The following is a 20,469-nucleotide window of genomic DNA, read 5'->3' on the forward strand; positions in this document are numbered from 1 at the left end:
CAGACTGAGGACCTGAGCACTCTGGAGCAGGTTTTCATCAACAATCTCTCTGTACTTTGCACCGTTCATCTTTCCTTCGATCCTGACTAGTCTCCCTGTCCCTGCTGCTGAAAAACATCCCCACAGCATGATGCTGCCACCACCATGCTTTACCGTAGGAATGGTGCCAGGCTTCCTCCAGACATAATGCTTGGCATTCAGGCCAAAGAGTTCAATCTTGGTTTCATCAGAACAGATAATCTTGTTTCTCATGAGAGTCTTTAGGTGCCTTTTGACAAACTCCAAGCGGCCTGTCATGTGCATTTTACCGAGGAGTGGCTTCCGTCTGGCCACTTTACCATAAAGGCCTGATTGGTGGAGTTCTGCAGAGATGGCTGTCCTTCTGGAAGGTTCTCCCATCGCCACAGACAAACTCTGGAGCTCTGTCAGAGTGACCATCAGGTTCTTAGTCACCTCCCTGACCAAGGCCCTTCTCCACCGATTGCTCAGTTTGGCTGGGCGACCAGCTTTAGGAAGAGTCTTGGGGGTTCCAAACTTCTTCCATTTAAGAATGATGGAGGCCACTGTGTTCTTGGGAACCTTCAATGCTGCAGAAATGTTTTGGTACCCTTCCCCAGATCTGTGCTTCGACACAATCCTGTCTCGGAGCTCTACGACAATTCCCTCGCCTCATGGTTTGGTATTTGCTCTAACATGCACTGTAAACTGTCGGATCTTCTATAGACAGGTGTGTGCCTTTCCAAATCATGTCCAATCAATTGAATTTACCACAGGTGAACTCCAATCAAATTGTAGAAACATCTCAAGGATGATCAATGGAAACAGGATGCACCTGAGCTCAATTTCGAGTCTCATAGCAAAGGGTCTGAATACTTCTGGAAATAAGGTATTGTGTGTAGATATTTTTATTTATTCAATATTAGAATAAGACTGTAACGTAACATGTGGAAAAAGTCAAGGGGTCTGAATACTTTCCGAATGCACTGTATAGCAACACAGATCAAGCCATCTTCTATGCACACATTTAGCTCATATCAAATCAAATTGTGTTAGTCACATGCGCCGAATACAACACTCAAGGGGTCTGAATACTTTCCGAATGCACTGTATAGCAACACAGATCAAGCCATCTTCTATGCACACATTTAGCTTACAGTGAAATGCTTACTTATGAGGACTGGACACCCCTCAGAGCCTGGTTCCTCGGTCCCCTCTTTGTTGCTATAACAGCCTCCACTCTTTTGGGAAGGCTTTCCACTAGATGTTGGTACATTACTGTGGTGACTTGCTTCTATTCAGCCACAAGAGCATTAGTGAGGTTGGGCGCTGACCCTATTACGGGGGCTGAGTCACTGGCTTACTCGTGCTCTTCCATGCCGTTCCTAGGAGGGGTGCATCACTTGAGTGGGTTGAGTCACAGGCGTGATGTTTCTGTCCGGTTTTACGCCCCCTCGGGCTCATGCGGTGGAGGAGATCTTTGTGGGCTATGTCTCAGGGTAGTAAGTTGGTGGTCTGTGGATATACCTCGAGTGGTGTAGGGGCTGTGCTTTGGCAAAGTTGGTGGGGATATATTCTGCCTGGTTGGCCCTGTCCGGGGGTATCGTCGGACGGGGCCACAGCGTCCCCAGACCCACTCCTGTCTCAGTCTCCAGTATCTATGCTGCAATGGCTGCGGCTAGGGAACCCTGACCTGTTCACCGGACGTGCTACCTTGTCCCAGACCTGCTATTTTCGACTCTCTCTCTCTCTCAACCGCACCAGCTGTCTCGACCTCTGAATGCTCGGCTATGAAAATCCAACTGACATTTACTCCTGTTGCATCCTCTACATCCACTGTCCTCTACATGCACCCTCTACATCCAAATTATTATTTGACCCTGCTGTCATCTATGAACATTTGAACATCTTGAAGAAAGATCTGGCCTTAAATGGCCATGTACTCTTAAAACCTCCACTCGGCACAGCCAGAAGAGGACTGGCCACCACTCAGAGCCTTGTTCCGCTCTAGGTTTCTTCCTAGGTTCTTGCCTTTTTAGGGAGTTTTTCCAAGTCACTGTGCTTCTACATCTGCATTGCTTGTTGTTTGGGGTTTTAGGCTGAATTTCTGTATTGCGCTTTGTGACATCTGCTGATGTAAAAAGGGATTTATAAATACATTTGATTGATTGATGTCGGGCGATTAAGCCTGGCTCGCAATTCGGTGTTCCAATTCATCCCAAAGGTGTTTGATGGGGTTGAGGTCAGGGCTCGATCTCGACAAACCATTCCTCTATGGACTTCGCTTTCTGCAAAGGGGCATTGTCATGCCACAAAAGTGGAAGCACACCCCAAAGTGTTGCCGCAAAGTTGGAAGCACAGAATGATCTAGAATGTCATTGTAGCATTAAGATTTCCCTTCACTGGAACTAAGGGGCCTAGCCTGAACCATGAAAAACAGCCCCAGACCATTATTCCTCCTCCACCAAACGTTACAGTTGGCACTATGCATTGGGGCAGGTATTTATTCATTAGTTTTTTATGTAACCTTTATTTAACTAGGCAAGTCAGTTAAGAACAAATTCTCATTTACAATGACGGCCTTCTAAAAGGCAAAAGGCCTCCAGCGGAGACAGGGGCCTGGGATAAAAAAAACACATAAAAAATACAATATAAATATAGGACAAAACACACATCACCACAAGAGAGACAACACAACACTGCGTAAAGAGAGACCTAAGACAACAACGTAGCAAGGCAGCAACACATAACAACACAACATGGTAGCAACACAACATAACAACAACATGGTAGCAACACAAAATGGTAGCCGCACAAAACATGGTATAAACATTATTGGGCACAGCCAACGGCACAAAGGGCAAGAAGGTAGAGACAACAATACAACACACAAGCAGCCACAACTGTCAGTAAGAGCGTCCATGATTGAGTCTTTGAATGAAGAGTTTGAGATAAAACTGTCCCGTTTGGAGTGTTTGTTGCTGCTTGTTCCAGTCGCTAGCTGCAGCAAACTGAAAAGAGGAGCGACCCAGGGATGTTTGTGCTTTGGGGACCTTTAACAGAATGTGACTGGCAGAACGGGTGTTGTATGTTGAGGATGAGAACTGCAGTAGATATCTCAGATAGGGGGGAGTGAGGCCTAAGAGGGTTTTATAAATAAGCATCAACCAGTGGGTCTTGCGACGGGTATACAGAGATGACCAGTTTACAGAGGAGTATGGAGTACAGTGATGTGTCCTATAAGGATCATTGGTGGTAAATCTGATGGCCGAATGGTAAAGAACTTCTAGCCGCTCGAGAGCACCCTTACCTGCTGATCTATAAATTATGTCTCCGTAATCTAGCCTGGGTAGGATAGTCATCTGAATCAGGGTTAGTTTGGCAGTTGGGGTGAAAGAGGAACGATTACGATAGAGGAAACCAAGTTTAGATTTAACTTTAGCCTACAGCTTTGATATGTGCTGAGAGAATGACAGTGCACCGTCTAGCCATATTCCCAAGTACTTGTATGTGTGACTACCTCAAGCTCTAAACCCTCAGAGATAGTAATAACACCTGTGGGAGGAGGGGAATTCTTCTTACCAAACCACATTACATGGTTAAGGGTAGAGAAAGCTTATTGGACACCAAGAAATCTTTGTTGTAGAGCATTTAACACAAAATCCAGGGAGGAGCTGGCTGAGTATAAGACTGTATCATCAGCATATGAATGGATGAGAGAGATTCCTACTGCCTGAACTATGTTGTTCATGTAAATTGAGAAGAGCGTGGGATCTAGGATCGAGCCTTGGGGTACTCCCTTGGTGACAGGCAGTGGCTGAGACAGCAGATTTTCTGACTGATAGCCTGAGTGCACTTATTTCTCATTTGCCTGAACGAAAGCCAGTCAGCCTGAGTATGCGTGTGCCGAGCCTTTCGCCAAATGCAATTCTTGAGGTGGAGTAACTCTGCAAGATCATGGTCGAACCAGGGGCTGAACCTGTTTTTAATTCTCATTTTCTTTATTGGGGCGTTTTTGTTAACAATACCACTGAAAATATCAAAAAAGAAGGTCCAAGCGTCTTCGACAGAGGGGATCAAGCTGATTCTATACCATTTTACAGAGGCCAGTTCATGAAGGAAGGCTTGCTCATTAAAGTTCTTAGCAAGCGTCCATGACAAATCAGGACAGGGGCAGCCATTACAACACAGGCTGTAAAACAGTGATCACTAAGGTCATTACAGAAAACACCAGACTGATACTTATCAGGATTATTTGTGAGGATGACATCGAGGAGAGTAGCCTTTTTTGGGTGTTTGGAGTCATACCTTGTGGGATTGGTAATAATCTGAGAAAGATTTAGGGAGTCCCATTGCTTTAGGACTTGGCCAGGTGGTTTAAGCATGTCCCAGTTTTGGACACCAAGCAGGACAAATTCAGACTTAGTGTAAGGGACCAAGAGAGAGTTTAGGGCAGGTAGGGTACAGGCCGGTGCTGATGGAGGACGATAGTACCCAGCAACTATCAACAAAGAGCTATTTGAAAGTTTAATGCTTAAAACCAGCAAATCAAATTGTTTGGGGACAGACTTGATGGAGACAACCATGCACTGAAGGTGATCCTTGGTAAAGATTGCCACTCCCCCACCTTTGGAAGATCTGTCTTGCCAAAAAAGGTTATAACCAGAAAGGTTAACATCAGCATTCAAAACACTCTTCCTTAATCACGTCTCAGTAATGACCAACACATCTGGATTGGAGTTGTGAACCCACACTTTCAAATGATCCATTTTAGGTAATATGCTTCTAGTCTTAACGTGCAGAAAACCCAGGCTTTTACGAGAGCAGATTTCAGTGAAGCAGATATCAGAGTACAAGTCAGAATTGGGGCTAGCACAGTAGATGGGCCAGGGTGTACATGCACATTTCCAGATATCATCAACAGTAATACAATCAAGGCACGTCATAGGACAGGGAGAGCTCTGCAGTGCTGATTTATGACATCTGAATGTGCATCAGATGGCAACAAGATCATACTGTACAGCAATTTCATCAGGTAACATGAATTTTTTTAAAGTCTGTGTAAACCAATAAAGAGTCAGAGTCCCGAGTGTGGGAACAAACATAGTCTGTCCCATGGTTGGGTAAAGAAAGTTTGTAGTCAACAAAGTATGCAGGAGTCATGAGGCAAATAACAACATAGCAAAATGCACAAGAAAAAAATAAGTGTTCTCCTGGCATCCGCCAAACTCAGATTTGTCTGTCGGACTGCCAGATGGTGAAGCGTGATTCATCATTCCAGAGAGCATTACACCACTCCAGCCAACACTTGACATTGCGCATGGTGATCTTAGGCTTGTGTGCAGCTGCTCGGCCATGGAAACCCATTTCATGAAGCTCCCGACGAACAGTTATTGTACTGACGTTGCTTCCAGAGGTAGTTTGGAACTTGGTAGTGAGCAGTGCTTAATTTGAGCCGAATCCTACCGGAACAGGATCCGGCACCTCTCCGTTTTGGACTGTTTTGTTCCGGAACCTATATGGCCGGATCCGGTACCTCTCGTTAAATGCAAAATAATTGTCACATTTTGTTATGTTAAAAATTCTAACAAAAGCGATCAAAGTTAATTCGAGTTGCCTTTTCGTTAATTATCCTGCCCCCACAAAAAAGCATAATGTGAAAAGGTTGATGTTATTGGTGTCATTTAGTAGTGGTTTCTTTGCAGCAATTCGACCACGAAGGCCGGTTTGACACAGTCTCCTCTGAACAGTTGATGTTGACATGTGTCTGTTACTTGAACTCTGTGAAGCATTTATTTGGGCTGCAATTTCTGAGGCTGGTAACTCTAATGAACTTATCTTCTGCAGCAGAGGTAACTCTGGGTCTTCCTTTCCTGTGGCGGTCCTCATGAGAGTCAGTTTCATCATAGCGCTTGATGGTTTTTGCGACTGCACTTGGAGAAACTTTCAAAAATTCCTGACATGTTCCATATTGACTAACCTTCATGTCTTAAAGTAATGATGGACTGTTGTTTCTCTTTGCTTATTTGAGCTGTTCTTGCCATAATATGGACTTGGTCTTTTACCAAATAGGGCTATCTTCTGTATACCAGCCCTACCTTGTCACAACACAATTGATTGGCTCAAACACATTAAGAAGGAAAGAAATTCCACAAATGAACTTTTAACAAGGCACACCTGTTCATTGAAATGCATTCCAGGTGACTACCTCGTAAAGCTGGTTGAGTGAATGCCAAGATTGTGCAAAGCTGTAGTCAATGCAAAGGGTGGCTACTTTGAAGAATCTCAAATATATCATATATTTTGATTTGTGTATTGGTGACTACATGATTCCATATGTGTTATTTCATAGTGTTGATGTCTTCACTATTATTCTACAATGGAGAAAATACTAAAAATTAAGAAAAACTCTGGAATGAGTAGGTGTGTCCAAACTTTTGACTGGTGCTGTATGTGGTAAGTGTCAATGTTCAAACCTGTCTGATCTGTGCTGATACCCTCCCTGAACATAAACATTTACAAACATGAATATTCACAAGGTGGAACAACGCAATGTCCACTGCAATCTCTACACTGACTGTACTACAGTGCTGTGTACGTGTGTTTTGTTTCCATTCCATGTTAGATAATGTATACACGCCATTGGACAAACTTGTTAAACAGGTTTTTTTTTTTTTACATTATAACACAGAGAATGAGTGATGTCATCACTCACTCACTCCTAACACTTCAGACTGGGAGTAACTCAAGTTTGAACCGTCACTGTTCACGAGGCTTTGCATACGTAAGTAAGACTCATTTGTATGACGGAGTAAGCTCTCATTGAATGCAATCTTATCCTGTACTTGACCGTTCTTTCCACAGAGCTGTGTTAACATTAGTTACTGTGTTACCAATATGTCTTCTGGAGCTTGACTGGTACTGCTACATGGACAGTGATAGCATTGTCAGGGACTAATCCTATGGGTGTGTTTGCATCAGTGTTTTAATCTAGTTGTAATTAGCTTGCATCGGATGCAATAAATTAAGATTTATTCAAGATCACAATGACATACAAAGGCTTAGAAATAAGAGTTTGACAATGTGATAAAAGTGTCTACATCCTGGTGACTGGTTTGATGTGTTTTAATGTCCGTGTCCTTACCTTAGGTTAGGGTACCCCAACTGGCGGCCCGGTGGCCAAATTTGGCCCGCTATGATTTTATTTGGCACCCCAAGTTTTCTGTATATATAGTACCTTCAGAAAGAATTAACACCTTTTCACTTTCCCTACATTTGGTTGTGTTACAGCCTGAATTTAAAATTGATTAAATTGAGATATTTTGTCACTGGCCTACACACAATACACCATAATGTTAAAGCGGAATTATGTTTTTCAAAAGTTTTACAAATTAATAAAAAATGAAAAGCTGAAAGATCATGAGTCAATAAGTATTCAACCGCTTTGTTATGGCAAGTCTAAATAAGTTCAGGAGTAAAAAATAGATAAACAAGTCACATAATAGGTTGCATGGACTCATTCTGTGTGCAGTAAGAGTAAAAACTTTTTTTTTTTTACCCCTTTTTCTCCCCAATTTCGTAATATCCAATTGGTAGTTACAGTCTTGTCCCATCGCTGCATCTCCCCTACAGACTCAGGAGAGAAGAAAGGTCAAGAACCATGCATTCTCCGAAACACGACCCTGCCAAGCCGCACTGCTTCTTGACACACTGCTCACTTAACCTGGAAGCCAGCCGCACCAATGTGTCAGAGGAAACACCATCCAGCTGGCGACCGGATTCAGCTTGCAGGTGCCCGGCCCGCCACAAGGACTTGCTAGAGCACAATGGAACAAAGAAATCCCGTTCGTCCAAACCCTCTCCTAACCCGGACGACGCTGGGCCAATTGTGCGACACTTCATGGGTCTCCCGGTCATGGTCGGCTGTGACATAGCCTGGGATCAAACATGGATCTGTAGTGACACCTCAAGCACTGCAAAGCAGTGCCTTAGACCGCTGCATCACTTGGGAGGCAATAATAGAGTTTAACATTATTTTTTAATGACAACCTCATCCCTGTACCCCACACATACAATTATCTGTAAGGATCATCAGTCGAGCATTGAATTTCAAACACAGATTCAACAACAAAAACCAAGGCATAGTAAAGTTATTAATTACACTTTAGATGGTGTATCAATAAAACCAGTCGCTATAAAGATACAAGCGTCCTTCCTAACTAAGTTGCCGGAGAGGAAGGAAACTGCTCAGGGATTTCACCATGAGGCCAATGGTGACTTTAAAACAGTTACACACGACTGATAGGAGAAATCTCAGGATGGATCAACATTGTAGTTACTCCACAATAGTAATCTAACTGACAGAGTGAAAAAAGGAAACCCTGTACTGAATAAAAATATTCCAAAATATGCATCCTGTTTGCAATTAGGCGCTAAAGTAAAACTACAAAATATGTGGCAAAGAAATTAACTTTATGTCCTGAGTACAAAGCATTATGTTTGGGACAAATCCAACACAACACATCACTGAGTAGCACTCTTCATATTTACTAGCATGGCCGTGGCTGCGTCATTTTATGGGTATGCTTGTCATTGGCAAGGACTAGGTCGTTTTTTAGGATAAAAATAAACGGAATAGAGCTAAGCACAGGAAAAATCCTAGAGGAAAACCTGGTTCAGTCTGCTTTCCAACAGACACTGGGAGACAAATTCACCTTTCAGCAGGACAATAACCTAAAACACCAGGCCCAATATATACTGGAGTTTCATACCAAGATGACATTGAATGTTCTTGAGTGGCTGTGTTATAGTTTTGACTTAAATCGGCTCAAAATCTTTGGCAAGACTTGAAAAGGGTTGTCTAGCAACGATCGACAATCAACTTGACAGAACATAATTCTTTTAAAGAATAATGTCTAAATATTGTGCAATCCAGGTGTGCAGAGCTCTTAGAGACGTGCACAGAAATACTTACAGCTGTAATTGCTGCCAAAGACATCAAAACTATGAAATAACACATATGGAATCATGTTACAACCCCAAAAAATTGTGAAACAAATCAAAACGTATTTTATATTTGAGATTCTTCAAAATAGCCACCATTTGCCTTGATGACAGCTTTGCACACTCTTGGCATTCTCTCAACCTGCTTCATAAGGAATGCTTTTCCAACAGTCTTCAAGGAGTTCCCACATATGCTGAGCACTTGCTGGCTCCTTTTCCTTCGCTCTGTGGTCCAAATCATCTGAATTTTGTTGATGTCAGGTGATTGTGCAGGCCAGGTCATCTGATGCAGCGCTCCATCACTCTGCTTCTTGGTCAAATAGCCCACACAGCCTACAGGTGTGTTTTGGGTCATTGTCCTGTTGAAAAACAAGTTATAGTCCCACTAATCGCAAACCAGATGGGATGGTGTATTGCTACAGAATGATGTGGTAGCCATGCTGGTTAAGTGTGCATTGAAATTCTAAATAAATCCCGACATTGTCACCAGAAAAGCACCCACACACCATCACATCTCCTCCTCCATGCTTCACGGTGGGAACCACACATGCACAGATCATCAGTTCACCTAGTTAACTCTAATGAACGTATCCTCTGCAGCAGAAGCAACTCTGGGTCTTCCTTTCCTGTGGCAGTCCTCATGAGAGCCAGTTTCATCATAGTGCTTGATAGTTTTTGCAACTGCGCTTGAAAAAACTGACTGACCTTCATGTTTTGAAGTAATGATGGACTGTCGTTTCTCTTTGCTTATTTGAGCTGTTCTTGCTATAATATGGACTTAACAAATAGTGCTGTATACCACCCCTACCTTGTCACAACACAACTGATTGGCTCAAATGCATTAAGAAGGAAAGAAATTAAACAAATTCACTTTTAACAAGGCACACCTATTAATTGAAATGCATTTCAGGTGACTACCTCATGATGCTGGTTGAGAGAATGCCAAGAGTGTGCAAAGCTGGTGTTTTTTATGTGTTTTTGTTTGTTTTTTATTGATATTTTGATTTGTTTTAGACTTTTCAACTTTTTTGGTTACTACATGATTCCATATGCGTAATTGTATAGTTTTGATGTCTTCACTATTATTCTACAATATATAAAAACCCTTTAATGAGTAGGTGTGCCCATACGTTTTACTGGAACTGTGTGGAGATATATACAGTGCCTTGCGAAAGTATTCGGCCCCCTTGAACTTTGCGACCTTTTGCCACATTTCAGGCTTCAAACATAAAGATATAAAACTGTATTTTTTTGTGAAGAATCAACAACAAGTGGGACACAATCATGAAGTGGAACGACATTTATTGGATATTTCAAACTTTTTTAACAAATCAAAAACTGAAAAATTGGGCGTGCAAAATTATTCAGCCCCTTTACTTTCAGTGCAGCAAACTCTCTCCAGAAGTTCAGTGAGGATCTCTGAATGATCCAATGTTGACCTAAATGACTAATGATGATAAATACAATCCACCTGTGTGTAATCAAGTCTCCGTATAAATGCACCTGCACTGTGATAGTCTCAGAGGTCCGTTAAAAGCGCAGAGAGCATCATGAAGAACAAGGAACACACCAGGCAGGTCCGAGATACTGTTGTGAAGAAGTTTAAAGCCGGATTTGGATACAAAAAGATTTCCCAAGCTTTAAACATCCCAAGGAGCACTGTGCAAGCGATAATATTGAAATGGAAGGAGTATCAGACCACTGCAAATCTACCAAGACCTGGCCGTCCCTCTAAACTTTCAGCTCATACAAGGAGAAGACTGATCAGAGATGCAGCCAAGAGGCCCATGATCACTCTGGATGAACTGCAGAGATCTACAGCTGAGGTGGGAGACTCTGTCCATAGGACAACAATCAGTCGTATATTGCACAAATCTGGCCTTTATGGAAGAGTGGCAAGAAGAAAGCCATTTATTAAAGATAACCATAAAAAGTGTTGTTTAAAATTTGCCACAAGCCACCTGGGAGACACACCAAACATGTGGAAGAAGGTGCTCTGGTCAGATGAAACCAATATTGAACTTTTTGGCAACAATGCAAAACGTTATGTTTGGCGTAAAAGCAACACAGCTCATCACCCTGAACACACCATCCCCACTGTCAAACATGGTGGTGGCAGCATCATGGTTTGGGCCTGCTTTTCTTCAGCAGGGACAGGGAAGATGGTTAAAATTGATGGGAAGATGGATGGAGCCAAATACAGGACCATTCTGGAAGAACCTGATGGAGTCTGCAAAAGACCTGAGACTGGGACGGAGATTTGTCTTCCAACAAGACAATGATCCAAAACATAAAGCAAAATCTACAATGGAATGGTTCAAAAATAAACATATCCAGGTGTTAGAATGGCCAAGTCAAAGTCCAGACCTGAATCCAATCGAGAATCTGTGGAAAGAACTGAAAACTGCTGTTCACAAATGCTCTCCATCCAACCTCACTGAGCTCGAGCTGTTTTGCAAGGAGGAATGGGAACAAATTTCAGTCTCTCGATGTGCAAAACTCATAGAGACATACCCCAAGCGACTTACAGCTGTAATCGCAGCAAAAGGTGGCGCTACAAAGTATTAACTTAAGGGGGCTGAATAATTTTGCACGCCCAATTTTTCAGTTTTTGATTTGTTAAAAAAGTTTGAAATATCCAATAAATGTCGTTCCACTTCATGATTGTGTCCCACTTGTTGTTGATTCTTCACAAAAAAATACAGTTTTATATCTTTATGTTTGAAGCCTGAAATGTGGCAAAAGGTCGCAAAGTTCAAGGGGGCCGAATACTTTCGCAAGGCACTGTATATACATATATATCCACTTATATCAGTGAAGGCTGCTGAGGGGATTTTTTTATTATTGTTGGACATAAAAGACTGTAAAAACACCATCAAATCAGTTCCAAAGTTTTCACACACATAATAGAGAGTTATGTGATCATATACAAATGTAAGTAAGGTTTGAAATTATTATGTTTTAGTCAAATATCATATCTGTTTGGTCTTCTTGGGGTCAATTTGCAGTGTACAAATTATCTGTAATTATGTTCCTGCGTCCTGACCATTGGCCTGCGGCTGAATCTGGTTGATTATCCCTGTTTAGGTGGTAGGACCACGAATGGAGTTTGCCAGTGGGTTTGTTTATGTCCCTCCATCAACCTATCAGAGGGAAGTCCAAACGAAACCACAAATTGCAGTTAAACGTTCAGGTGAGTTATAATTTTTCAGACACACTTCAAATTAAATCTTGCTAACATTGTCCGAATGCCCGTTGCTGCCCAAACACTGTCCTGTCAGTGAATGTCCAGTCAGTGAATGTCCTGTCAGTGAATGTCCTGTCAGTGAATGCCCTGTCAGTGAATGCCCTGTCAGTGAATCCCCATCCTGTCTTAATGCCCGTTGCTGCCCAAACACTGTCCTGCCAGTTCATTAATGAATCCTATGTAGTAGACATTAACATTAACAATGCTCTGTCTCTCATCTCTCCCAGCTCTCCTTCCTCCCCCAAACAGAATCCGTCCCCGCAGTCCTCCCCCTCCTCCTCCAGCACCCTCCCCAGAACTACAAAAACAACAACACCACTCTCCAGAACAGAGAATCACTGTGAAATGTTTTAAAAATGGTGAGGTGAAGACAGCTCCCAACCCCTTGCCATTGTATGAGAATTCAGCCTTCCATATTAGAAGAGGAGGGAATGTTCCAGGCTCGCCCCAACAGATCACATCTCAAACAGCTCAATGGACAGGTTTTCCTAGCATCACTGAACTGGGAAATTCAATGTATAATGTCATTTTTAGGATATACAGTTCAATTTCAGTGTCTCAAAAGTCATGAGTGAACTCTTGAGATTGTGGCTAACATTGTGTCCATTTCCACCTTCCCCAGCTCTGCTCCCCCCATTCATGCGATCTCAATCGCCTGCTTACGTCCAGCCAATCCCAGGCCCACCTTCCCTTCTCCTTTCCAATAGCCAGAGGCTTCCTTATGACCTTCCAAAGAAGGAACCAGACATTGGGAGTCATCCATGGGATCCAGACTACTCATACAATATCCCAGAAGGCAGTGGGGAAGAGATGATGCATCCAAACACCACCGGCAGCAGTGGATCTGCACAGAAGTCAGGTAACTGGTTAATGTCCTGTCAAGAGACATTCATTTTTAGGCTCAAAGCTAGTATTGTCAGACCATACCACCATTCATGCAATTCACATCTTAAGATGCCAACAAAACAAACAGTCTTGCGTGTGATGATAAAGATGTGATGAAGATTATGACTACAACCAGAGTTGAAAAACATGATTCTCTCTACTTCTAGCTCCAGCCTTGCCACCAAGACCTTCCTTTATGAAGTCCTGTCCAGAATACCTAGTTCTGTTGCCTGATTCTTTCTCCTCCTCAAAGTCCTCCTCTTCATCCTCCAGTAAATCCTGTTTCATTATGGACATCCATTAGTATACAGTATCTTCACAGCTCATTAGATAATTCCTCATTGAAAAGAAAAAATGTAGGGGCTCATGAATAAAGATACAAAGCACAATTGCAACTACTAATGGCCATTTACTACACAGGATCAAGGGAACCATTGGTGGGGAATCCAAATGTGATCCTAGTCAGTTTGGGGGAGCTGATATCAGAGGAAAACGGTTAGTGGACTATTCCTGCTATCATTCTGAGATAATGTTTGGTATATGATACTCAATGCCTTTGACCTGACTTTTCACTGTCTCTCTGTGTGATACTCCTGACTTTTATACTGTCTCTCGGTATGTCACAGTCTAACTTGCTTGTCTGTGTTGACCAACGTGTGTCCAATCACAGTGTTCACCATAGAGGGAGAGCCCATCTGCTGCTCCCAGTGTGGCTCTGTGCTGGACTCCTTATATGACAATGTGGTAGTTTGACCTTTCACACACTCTTCGAACATGAATCCTACGCAATATGATAAAATAATCACAGTGGTCAAGCGGTAATCACTGTTATGATTCTAACTTCCTGCCTTCCAAATTATTCAACAATAATGGTAGACCTACAGTCAATCTCAGTGAAGTTACACCTACTACATATTATAATTCATGACTACTGAAGGTACAATTTCTCTCAAACAACTGCATTTCCATCATCCCTCTGTTGCTCTACAGGTGAATGTCTGTTATTTTTGCCAGTCATCATTGGAACCACCTACCTCCTCATCTGCCATCTGTCTCGGTTGCCGGGACAGTGTCTTCCTGTTGACCCCTGGTGACAAGGCCCTGGCCCTTACAGACACACTGCTCCTGTTCTGTATCGACATCTCAGCGTCCATGAGTATCACCTCCCAGGTTTGAACACAAGATCATTAGTGTTATTTGTTAGTGTTTTCCCCAGGCTCTGTACGGTTAGATTAGAATAAATGTGATTAGGGATACCTCTATAATCAATTTTGTTCTGTAAAAACCATATTTTTCTGTTTTAAGTAGCTTCACATTCAGTGCTGGTTGAAGCTGTATTTCTGACCATTTCTACTGGCCACAGTATATACTGTGAAATTCTCTCTTTTTCTTGTGCCAGGTGTTGGAAGGAAAACAGCCAATCTACAGGTCACGTCTTCAGGTCAACCATCTTTGATTATTTAAATGGGCATAAGTGGATACATTTGTGAGATATTGTGATGATCGTAGTAACTACCAGTAAATTAAATATGCAGTGGCAGATTCACAATCATTTGCTTTGCTAGAATTGATAATGTTCTGTGGTTGTGTACATGCTGGTAATGATAACACCAATGCGGATTTTAAACCAGTTTGTTCAGGAAGCAGTGTTACAGAGTGTTCGGAAGCTGAGTGAAACACAACCCCACATGCGAGTAGGACTCATCACGTTCAACAACCAGGTTCAATATTACACCCATTTCACATTGACATGATTGACTATTTATGCATGTTGATATCTAATGAAATTGTGTTTTCATGCTCTTTACATAAAAAAAAAAAAATTTGGGGGGGGGGGGGGGGGCTGTAGGTATCAAATCTATGTTTTGTGTGTGACATTTCATATTCACTGATTTGGATTCAATATTTGGATGCATTCGTCCAATAGTTGGGTGTAAATCTGAAGTTGTTTTGATCTGTATCTTAAGATCCACTGATGTTTGTCTTGACAGGTGACTCTGCATGGATTTGACGAGTTCACCTCACGTTTTTTGCGGGGTGCGGAGTTGATTGACAGTGAATACCTTAAGGAAGCAGCGTTCAGCTTCCCCAGCCCACAACCCCTCTCCAGGACCATGGACTGTCTACAGAGAGAGATTCTAGGGTGATGTTGAAAGGGGCAATAAAAACAAACTCTACATTTTAATTCAAGGGCCCATGTGGTCCAAGAGCAAATAAGCCATGGACTCATTCAAACTGGTCCAATGAAGTAATAATTGTATTAAATAATGGTATGTTGTCACTTCCTCTTTTCATTAAAAGATTGTCTGAGAGTGGTGCCACGGCTTTAGGTCCTGCTTCTCTTGTAGCCATAGCGATGGCTTCTCGGCAACCAGGGTCAAAGGTCAGTCAGTCCCATAGTTCCAGTGCTCTGAATACATACTGTATCTTTTTTGTTTATGATGTAGTACCAATATAATGTATTGCCCTCTTCCCAGGTGATCATCTGCACAGATGGAAAGGCCAACACAGACCTGGGGAATCTGGAGGTGGAGGGCATTGATGCTCGACCTTGCCTCTCCTCCACTATCTTCTACCACGACCTGGGGGAGTATGCTGCTAGCCAGGGGTCGGTGCAACTCTGTACTGTCTTCACTAGCTACATTTTCACTTCTATTTGAGCATCACAGTGGAGAACCTATTTTACCTTGAAATAGCTCATTTTCTTACAGACTATGTTGATAGCCTTTTAGGTGTTGTCATAAGTGATTTTCAGTTATTTAATATAATAAGCAAGCGCTTACAGTATGTAACCCTTTCTCTCCTAGGGTGACGGTATCAGTGTTGGCTATCGAGGGGACAGACTGCAGACTTGATGAGCTGGGGAGACTAGCAGACTGCACAAGCGGAAAGGTATGTGATACAACAAATCATCTTGTATTTCTCTCCTTTGTGCTGTGTATGTCATTGAGCTACAATCCTAGTTGGCCCATATGTGATCAGAGTCCATTGTTCAATATGTGTCTTTTAATATGGTACTGTACGTGTCACCCTTTCCCCCTAGGTGGTGATAGCAAGTCCACATGAACTATACACTGAATTTGAGGAGATTATTGAGAACAGGACGATAGCGACACACTGTAGTGTCACTTTGCTGCTCCCCACAACACTGTAAGTGTTGAATTAAACATCTGTATATTCATGTGTATTTTCAAATATAGTGTATGTGTGTGGGTAGATGTTTGTATATGTATAATGCATTCGTACTGTGTATGTACGTCACCATCTGTATTTAAAATGAAGTGGTTAAAATGCTTAGGAACCCCAGTTGCATGCTCATCCTCAATCATTTTTTGGGGGGGTGAATTGACAATCATAAATTGTGAATGGGAAATCTAGCACTGTCACACCAGCGACACGTTTGAACAGAGATCCCTGATTTGACTGGAAAAGGCCTTCATCTCCCGGCCTCATTCGCTCTTCCGCCAGGTGTGTGAAAGGAGAGAGGGAGGCTGGGAACAGGGCGACCAGAGAGGTGGGCAATGTGGCATCAGACACAGCAATCACCTTTCAATTTGGAGCGAGGGAACACGGCTCACAGGGAGAGGGTGAGAACAGAGGGATGAGGAGAAGGACCCGTCAGAGATCTAAGGACTGGGGACCAAGTTCACAGAGGAATACATTTGTAATATTTTTTTAGTGTCAGCCCCAGTGGCAGGTGGCCGTGTGTCTGTTCAGCTGCAGCTGAGATACAGACAGAAGGATGGACACAGTATGCTCAGAGTGCTGACGGCTGATAAAGAGGTGACGGATGACAGGTAATGGGACACGTCCAGAACTCACTCAAGCGTTTTCCAGCATTCATGACATGTGAATTCAGAAATGCCTTTTGTTGCCAGTTTATCTACCAGAAAGACTAGTTCAAGTCAAAGAATTATAGAAATGTGTTTACACATCACAATCCACTCCATTTGCAAAACAATGTGATAGGAGAATAACGATGATGACAACCATGTTAGGAGTCATGATAGTAGCCTAACACTGTATACCTCTCTCCTCTCCCTCTCAGCTCAGTGGTCCTCTCCTCTCTGTTTCTAGCCATCATTCAGCTCAACTCATCCCAGGCCAGCGCCGCTCTAGCTGTCAGGGGCCGCTTCCAAGACGCAAAGAGTGAGGGGGAGACACAGAGGGAACTGATGGAGAGAGCCCTGTGAGTGAATGATTTAGTGAGAAGGTTGACGGACAGCAAAACGTGTGTGTGTGTGTGTGTGTGTGTGTGTGCCTGTGCTTGCGTGCGTGCGTGCGCGTGCCTGCGTGTGTGTGTGTGGAGGCAGAGCCTCAGAATGGGCGCTAATTAGTGAGTGAGACTGACAGCCGGATTCACATGAGTGAACAAGGCCTGTTTTTGTGTGTGTGGGTGAGAGCGAGAGTGCAAATATGTGTATGAGCATGCGCACGTTTGTGCTTGTGTGTTGGCTGGTCATTTCTGCTGTACATGGGCATTTGTCAACTTGTATTCGTGTATACGTGACAACATGCTTGTCCTTTTCCTTTTCAGAGAGTATGATAGAAGTGCAGAAGACAAACTGATTTATTCAAAATGGCTTAAAACCATGAACCCTATACACAACAGCCTACAAAACTACACAAGGGTAGGTCTGTGTGTGCAGTATTGAGATGATTGTGAAAGAGAAACTGTGTAAGATGATGGTGCATTCTTCAATACATTCTGTTTAGTAATTGAAGACTAATTGTCATTGTTTTTTTCCCATCTTAGAGACAATCCATACGTTCTGATACACTGCAGGTAATGTATAACATATCCATTGATATAGAACCCTGATATGAACATTACAACATATTTTCGCCCAGACTACAATTGCCTCTATGGTAATATCTAACGTACAATTCAGATACACAAATCATGCTATTTTACCTTCGCAATCTCATGCTCCTATCCAAATATTACCCCCTAACTTCCTCTAGTCTACCCTGCTAATCTCCCTCCTTCATATCTCTCTCCGCTTCAGTCTCTAACAGACATGGGTGCTGCACTGCTGTACAGCATGAAGAACAGCAACAGGTCTATTTCACTGAAGGAAAAGCACCAACACTGATTGGTGGCTACTGACTATGCCTGATATCCTTGGAAGTTATTCAAGTCCTACCGACTTCTGGGGAGGCCTATTTATACACAAATCGGACTAATTAATGTATCTAACAAAAAATTCTACATCTGGAAATTTATTATTTAAAATAGCATTAACTGTCGATATTGTACTTGTTCATTCTATTTGTAAATAGAATGTTCTTATCTATGCACACTATCAGAACGTCATGTCAGAACTGCGATGGCACATAGCAAGTGAAATGGGTTTGTACCTGCAGTGCCTTCAGAATGTAGTCATACCCCTTGACTTATTCCACAATTTGTTGTGTTACAGGCTGCACTCAACATGTATTCATTTACACACAATACCCCATAATGACAAACTGAAAACATGTTCTTAGAAAATGTTGCACATGTCTTGAAATTGAAATAAATAAATATCTAATTTACATAAGTATTCACACCCCTGAGTCAATACTTTGTGGAAGCCCTTTTGGCAGCAATTACAGCTGTGAATCTGGGTAAGTCTCTTAAGAGCTTTCCATACCTGGATTGCGCAACATTTGCCCACTATTCTTTACAAAATTCTTCAAGCTCTGTCAAATTGGTTATTGATAATTGCTAGACAACCATTTTCAGGTCTGGTCATAGATTTTCAAGTAGATTTAAGTCAACTGTCACTCGGCCACTCAGGAACAGTCACTTTCTTCTTGGTAAACAATTCCAGTGCAGATTTGGTGTTGTGTTTCAGGTTATTGTCCGGCTGTCCTTGCTCCGTTCATCTTTCCCTCAAGCCTGACCAGTCTTCCAGTTCCTGCCCCTGAAAAACATCCCCACAGCATGATGCTGCCACCACCATTCTTGACTGTAGGGATGGTGGCAGGTTTCCTCCAGGCGTAACAATTGGCACTTAGGCGAAAGTGTTCAATCATGGTTTCATCAGACCAGAGAATCTTGTTTCTCATGGTCAGAGAGACATTTAGGTGCCTTTTGGCAAACTCTAAGCGGGCTGTCATCTGCCTTTTACAGAGGAGTGGTTTCCGTCTGGCCACTCTACCATAAAGGCCTGATTGGTGGAGTGCTGCAGAGATGGTTGTCCTTCTGGAAAGTTCTCCCATCTCCACAAAGGAACTCTGGAGCTCTGTCAGAGTGACTCTCAGGTTCTTGATCACCTTCCTGACCAAGGCCCTTCTCCCACAAACTTCTTCCATTTAAGAATGATGGAGGCCACAGTGTTCTTGGGGACCTTCAATGCTAGAGAAATGTTTTGGTACCCTTCCCCAGATCTGTGCCTCGATACAATCTTGTCTCGGGGAGCTCTACGGACAATTCCTTTGACCTTATGGCTTGTTTTTTGCTCTGACATGCACTGTCAACTGTGAGACCTTGTATAGACAGGTGTGTGCCTTTCCAAATCATGTTCAATCAATTGAATTTACCACAGGTTGACTCCAAGTTGTAGAAACATCTCAAGATGATTAATGGAAACAGGATGCACCTGAGTTCAATGTTGAGTGGGTCTAAATACTTGTGTAAATAAGGTATTTCTGTTTTTAAATTTTTAAATGTTTCTAAATATTTAAAAAGCCTGTTTTCGCTTTGTCATTATGGGGTATTGTGTGTATATTGATGAGAAAATGTTTTATTTAATCAATTTCAGAATAAAGTTGTAAGGTAACAAAATGTAGAGAAAATCAAGGGGTCTGAATACGAATGCACTAAAAGTGAATTGCTTTGCCAATTTCTTTTGCAGTATTACGTTAGTGCCTTGTTGCAAACAGGATGCATGTTTTAGAAAATGTGTACTCTGTACAGGCTTCCTTCCTCCTTCCTTATTTTCCCTCTGTCAATTAGGGTAGTATTGTGGAGTAACTACAATGTTGTTGATCCATCCTCAGTTTTCTCCTATCCCAGCCATTCAACTCTGTAACTGTTTGAAAGTCACCTTTGGCCTCATGGTGAAAACCCTGAGCGGTTTCCTTCTTCTCCGGCAACTGAGTTAGGAAGAATGCCTGTATCTTTGTAGTGACTGGTTGTACTGAAACCATCCAAAGTGTAATTAATAACTTTATGCTCAAAGAGATATTCAATGTCTGCTTTTTTTATTTTGACCCATCTACCAATAGGTGCCCATTTTTGCGAGGCACTGGAAAACATCCCTGGTCTTTGTGTTTGAAATTCACTGCTCGACTGAGGGACATTACAGATAATTTAATGTGTGGTGTACAGAGATGAGGTAGTCATTGAA

The 20,469-nt window shown here is 42.4% G+C and overlaps 1 protein-coding gene across 1 annotated transcript; it reads left to right on the forward strand.

Moving 5' to 3' along the window:
* The first annotated feature begins 6,694 nt into the window (after positions 1 to 6,694).
* On the forward strand, positions 6,695 to 18,684 carry LOC139368135 (circularly permutated Ras protein 1-like). The gene is made up of 21 exons (XM_071106721.1): positions 6,695 to 6,781; positions 12,088 to 12,193; positions 12,475 to 12,606; positions 12,870 to 13,106; positions 13,300 to 13,404; positions 13,553 to 13,627; positions 13,803 to 13,876; positions 14,123 to 14,302; positions 14,532 to 14,573; positions 14,764 to 14,853; positions 15,124 to 15,275; positions 15,434 to 15,515; positions 15,610 to 15,740; positions 15,940 to 16,024; positions 16,176 to 16,282; positions 16,601 to 16,719; positions 16,812 to 16,929; positions 17,181 to 17,321; positions 17,670 to 17,763; positions 17,889 to 17,918; positions 18,142 to 18,684. The coding sequence occupies exons 2-21, from the start codon at positions 12,103 to 12,105 to the stop codon at positions 18,226 to 18,228; spliced, it is 2,172 nt and encodes a 723-aa protein (XP_070962822.1). The 5' UTR covers positions 6,695 to 6,781; positions 12,088 to 12,102; the 3' UTR covers positions 18,229 to 18,684.
* Positions 18,685 to 20,469: the final 1,785 nt, after the last annotated feature.

Source organism: Oncorhynchus clarkii, chromosome 16 (assembly GCF_045791955.1).
Source record: "Oncorhynchus clarkii lewisi isolate Uvic-CL-2024 chromosome 16, UVic_Ocla_1.0, whole genome shotgun sequence".
Taxonomy (NCBI): Eukaryota; Metazoa; Chordata; class Actinopteri; order Salmoniformes; family Salmonidae; genus Oncorhynchus; species Oncorhynchus clarkii.